The sequence below is a fragment of the Diplotaxodon limnothrissa genome, unplaced genomic scaffold (assembly GCF_057381915.1).
Source record: "Diplotaxodon limnothrissa isolate DT_005_m unplaced genomic scaffold, D_limnothrissa_male_GT1.1 unmapped_scaffold_4, whole genome shotgun sequence".
NCBI classification, from domain to species: Eukaryota; Metazoa; Chordata; class Actinopteri; order Cichliformes; family Cichlidae; genus Diplotaxodon; species Diplotaxodon limnothrissa.
The window spans coordinates 4,208,128-4,213,135 of NW_028188558.1; the positions used below are offsets into that span (position 1 = coordinate 4,208,128).

The following is a 5,008-nucleotide window of genomic DNA, read 5'->3' on the forward strand; positions in this document are numbered from 1 at the left end:
GTGAGCTTCCTGCAGGGAGGCTCTCAGAGTCTCAGGGTAAGGCACCCCCGGTTCATCAACACCTGCTGTAGAAGGCTGAGTGATAAGGTCAAGCGGGGTGTCTAACTCACGACCATAAAGCATCATGGCAGGAGTCATACCTGTACTGTCATGGGGGGTGGTGCGCAGAGCAAAGCAAATCTGAGGGGAAACGTGTCCCATGATGTGTGCTTATCACCTACATAAGCGCGGATTGCAGTTTTCAGAGTCCGGTTGACGCGTTCAGTAGCATTTGTCTGAGGGTGATATGCCGTAGTGAGTCTGTGCACCGAGCCTAAGGCTGAAACAACATGTTCAAAAAGCTCACTCACAAAAGGAGACCCTCTGTCAGAAATGAGGTAAGTGGGTGTACCATGCCTAGCAAAAATGTCAGTGACGAATTTACCAGCTGCTACCTGAGATGTAGCTTCTTTGACAGCACTGGCTTCAACCCATTTAGTCAAATAGTCAACAAACACGATCAAATAAGCATTACCAGTGGGGGTGCGGGGAAGTGGCCCAACAAAATCCACACCCACATACTCCCAGGGTTTCTGGGGGACAATGGGAACCATAAGACCGGCTGCTTTTTTCTGACTTGGCTTGGTGAGTTGGCACACTGAGCATGAAATCACATCGCGTTTCACATCAGCTGCCATTTTGGGCCAGAAAAACCTAAAACGCAGTCTAGCCAATGTCTTAGAAACACCCAAGTGACCTGCTGTGGGGTGGTCATGGTAATAGTCCAGCAAGGTGCCTCTCATGGAAGTAGGGGCAAACAGTTTCAGCTCTTTCAAAGGGTGCAAAGCACATGTGGACTTGGGTTCTCCGTGATACAAAAGAGAGTCATAAACAACATACTGTAACAAGGTGGCATTGTCCGAGCTGTTCAGAGAGTCTGCTTCAATGTCTCTGAGGAGTGGACCTGTGACATGATCGTCTAACTGCAGCTGTCTGAGTTGTGAACGGTCAGCCAGAATGACGGGGGGCAGAGTACGAATGTCCAGGCTGCCCATAACAGCATGATCTGGTAAAAGATCAGTCGGCCTGTCACAGGTCAGAGGCAAAGGGTTGCGTGACAGTGCGTCGGGAACTTTGTTCTGTGCACCAGGTTTGTGCACTATTGTGAAATCAAAGTCCTGCAAACGAAGTGACCAGCGGGCGAGTCGGCCCGTTGGGTTTTGACGAGACATAAGCCACCTGAGACTGTTTTGGTCAGTGAAGATAGTAACATGAACACCTTCAAGATATGGGCGGAAGTGTTCCAGAGCCCATATCACAGCGAGGCACTCAGCAAAAGCCACAACGTACTCACGACCCTTGTCATCCTTTTGCATCAACACTGCCCCAAGACCAATGTCACATGCATCGGCGTGAATGGAAAAGGGACGGTTGAAGTCTGGAAATGACAGGATCGGGGCTGATGTGACATGATCCTTCAAAGTGTCCATGGCCCTTCGACAGCTGTCGTCCCAGTGGAAAGCATTGTCCTTTCTGGTGATGGCGTGAAGAGGTTCGGCATGGCGGGGATAGTTCTGAATGAAGCGTCGATAATAGCCAGTCAAGCCAAGGAACTGACGGACGTGTTTCACTGAGGTTGGGGTATCAAACTCCTTAACCGCCTTTACTTTGTCCGGATCGGGCTTAACACCTGATGATGTGATGCGGTATCCGAGAAAGGTGAATTCATCGAGGCAGAATTGGCACTTTTTGAGCTTCAATGACAAGCCAGCAGCCTGGAGTCTTCCCAGCACCTCCTCAAGATCCACTAAGTGCTCTTCAAAGGTAGGTGAGGTGATAACAATGTCATCCAGGTAGACTGCGCGCGTTTTGTAAATGAGGCCAGCAAGCACAGAGTTCATGAGTCTCTGAAAAGTTGCAGGTGCGTTGCAGAGCCCAAAGGGCAGCACCCGAAACTGGAAGAGACCGCAGTGAGAGATGAAGGCAGTTTTAGGCTTCGAGTCCTCTGCTACAGCAACCTGCCAATAGCCTCGCGCTAAGTCCAATGTCGAGACAAACTTTCCTCTTAACAGAAAGTCCAAAGACTCATCTACACGAGGCAGGGGATACGAGTCTTTTCGGGTAACTTGGTTGAGCCCTCGAAAGTCCACACAAAACCTTGGTTCCGTGGCCGCTCTATTTACAATGACTACAGGAGCTGCCCAAGGGCTTGTGGAAGGTTCAATGATGTTGTCCTTCAACATTTGTTGCACCTGTTCTTCAATCACACGTTTCTTAGCAGGTGACGTGCGATAGGGTGGGAGTTTGACAGGTGTTGCATTGCCAGTCTCTATGGCGTGCTCAGTGAGAGCCATTCGACCAAGTTGACCATCAAACAAGGAGCTAAACTTGCTGAGCAGATTTAGTAAAGCATCCTTGTTGTTCTCTGAGAGACTTGCTTCAGACAGTTTGGCTGTTAAGTCTGAGCGAACCAAGTCCAAAGAGATCAGTGTTCCAGGTGAATGTGAGTAATTATTTTGAAGGTCCTTTTCATTGTCTGCGAGTGGGCAGGGGATGTCCTCAATGTAGACTGTTCTAGTGGGAATGTGAATAGAAACAGAAGCTCTTGCCATAAAATCCATTCCCAGAATGAAAGGAGAGGACAAATCTGGTATTACGGCAAAACGCTGGTAAAAGTTCTTGTTCATGAATCCAATATTGAGCCAAATAACACCAACAGGGATACAGGGAGCATTATTGGCGAGGTTAACTGCAGGACCATTCCACTCACTTGTGTTTCTAGGGTAAGAGTCATTTACTTGAATGAGATCTGTTTGTACAGCCGAGAGGGAAGCACCCGTGTCGAGGGTAGCATCCACAGATGAAGCATTGAAGTTCACTTTCGGTCTTAGTGGGGTATTCCAGGGGACTTGTGAAAAATTGTCTTCCAAGTGTCCAAGACTGTGTCCACCCTGTAGTGAATCGGGCGTGTGAGGCTCCGTTAGTAACTGGGGGAAGGTTGGCCTCTGTGAAATGTCCTCCCCCCCCTGTAGTTTCCCGACTGCCTGTATTGTGGCTGGGATGTGGTGCTGCTTAATTCCACCTTTTCATGGCCAGGGTCAGAGGGGCCAGGTGCTGGCAATGGCTGGACTGGGCCATGCCTAGCGGTGTTCGAGGCTCGTTGTGGCAAATGAGGTTGGGTGTTACAGTTTGGGCAGGTGCGTGTAGTGAACCCTGGCTGAGAGCATTTGAAGCAGTAAGGTTCAGGCTTATAGTTGTCTTTGCTACATAAAGCAGGCTGTGGTCTTTGTGGTCCAAGCACTGAGTGAAGGTCATGAGCGCGTAGCAGCAGGTCCATTACAGAAGTGACATTAGCGCCATACAGGGCAACTCTGTATTTTTCGAGAGCATGTTTACTAATTAGGTCAATTCTGTCTTTTTCAGGTGGGGGGCTCTTCAGTTTGTCAAACTCACTCAACATGTGGGCGACAAAGGTTGGGAGCGGCTCGTCCTGAGCCTGAACACGATCCAAAATTCCTCTCAGGATGCGTTCTTGGTTGTCGGAGGGCAGAAAAACTGTCTTAAACAGTTGACAGAATTGAGCCCATGATGTGATGTGGGAGCTCAGTGCCTTGAACCATTTCCCGGGCTCTTTTGCAAGAAAGTGTGGCAGTTCGTTTAGCAATTGCCCATCAGTTAGGTTCAATGAGGCTTTGTGTGTGCCAACTGCATTTAACCAGTCCTCAGGTTGCACTTTTCCGTCCCCAGCATACACAGGAGGCTCCAGCTTTGCGTGATGTAAAGCTGCCGCAATCACTCTGGAAGTGCTGCTGAGTTCAAGTGAGTGAGATGGGAGGAAAGGATTTGTAGGTTGAAATGGGTTGCTGGGCAGGAACGGATTGGTACTGTTGGTGGGTTCAGTTTTGTCCATCACATGAACATGAGGTGTCGATGTGGCCATTGGGAAAACAGGAAACTGTGGGACTGCAGGAGGGGGAGAGTTCCCCGTTGTGAGTTGGTCCCACTGCCTTAGTAAACTCTGCTGTATGTTCAGTGAGTCACGTAAACAATCACTAAGCTTATTCACCTCAGTTCTTAACTCCACCACTTGTTGGCTAAGGCTAGGAGTCACATTTTCAACTATCTGGCACATAGGTAACGAGGTAAGTTCCATGTCTGAGTCAGAGTCGTCTGGGCAGTGTGCCATTGCGATTTCAAAAAAATTAAGCCGCTCCAGGGCACAGCGCAGTTATTGATATAGCAGTAAAAGAGTCAGTTAGGTCAGACTAGAAAGACAAAACTGCAAAAATGCGTTCAAGATTAAATTTAGAAAAACCACATAAAATTTCGCCCAACAACTGAAATTAGACTGGAGTGATCAGAACCATGTTATTACAATAGCATGTCTGCAACACTAGAGCTCAATGGAAGATTAGTTTTAAGTCGTTTCGTTATACTGAGCTGAAGACCAGCACCAACGGTTGTAGTCGGCCAAGCTATCACTTACATGTGCTACAGTCAGTCTCCGCAGAGGGAAAGGGGAATGAAAAGCCAGCAGAAATGTTCATGTCCAGGCTCTCCACAGAAGAATTAATCCTTAGAAGACGAAACCAACAACAAATAACAAATCCACGGAGTCCATTCGCGTCGCGGAGTCAGCTTCTCTCTTTTTCTTTCTCCCAAGCGGAGCAGCGGCACACCACGGTATCCAGAAATTAGTCGGGTCCCACCTGAGCTGAGGCTGCGGCCATGGCTGGAGAAAACGTCCGAGCGTCCGCAAAACTGGGGGGATTTCCGAGACAGTTCACGTGCTAGAAGAGAAGAATCCTCGGCGGGATGAAAAAATCGTCTGAAGTCCAAGGGGAAAAAGTTCGGGCGCCAGTTGTAACGTGCAGTGGAGATGAAGCCAGCCGCGGAGGTGTGCAGGTGGATAGCGAATGAGCAACAGCTTCTGACTTTCCAAAAAGTACTCATTTATTTACAATATCAAAAATAAAAGTGCTACCTCTACCACACATTACTAAAGAGCACACTAGTCCGCGTACACACG

At 48.6% G+C, this 5,008-nt stretch overlaps 1 protein-coding gene across 1 annotated transcript; it reads right to left on the bottom strand.

The window, feature by feature from the left end:
• Nucleotides 1-2,890: 2,890 nt before the first annotated feature.
• LOC146606914 (uncharacterized) lies at nucleotides 2,891-4,375 on the bottom strand. The gene has a single exon (XM_085349261.1). It carries the CDS (start codon nucleotides 4,163-4,165, stop codon nucleotides 2,960-2,962), a length of 1,206 nt encoding a protein of 401 aa, XP_085205387.1. The 5' UTR covers nucleotides 4,166-4,375; the 3' UTR covers nucleotides 2,891-2,959.
• Nucleotides 4,376-5,008: the final 633 nt, after the last annotated feature.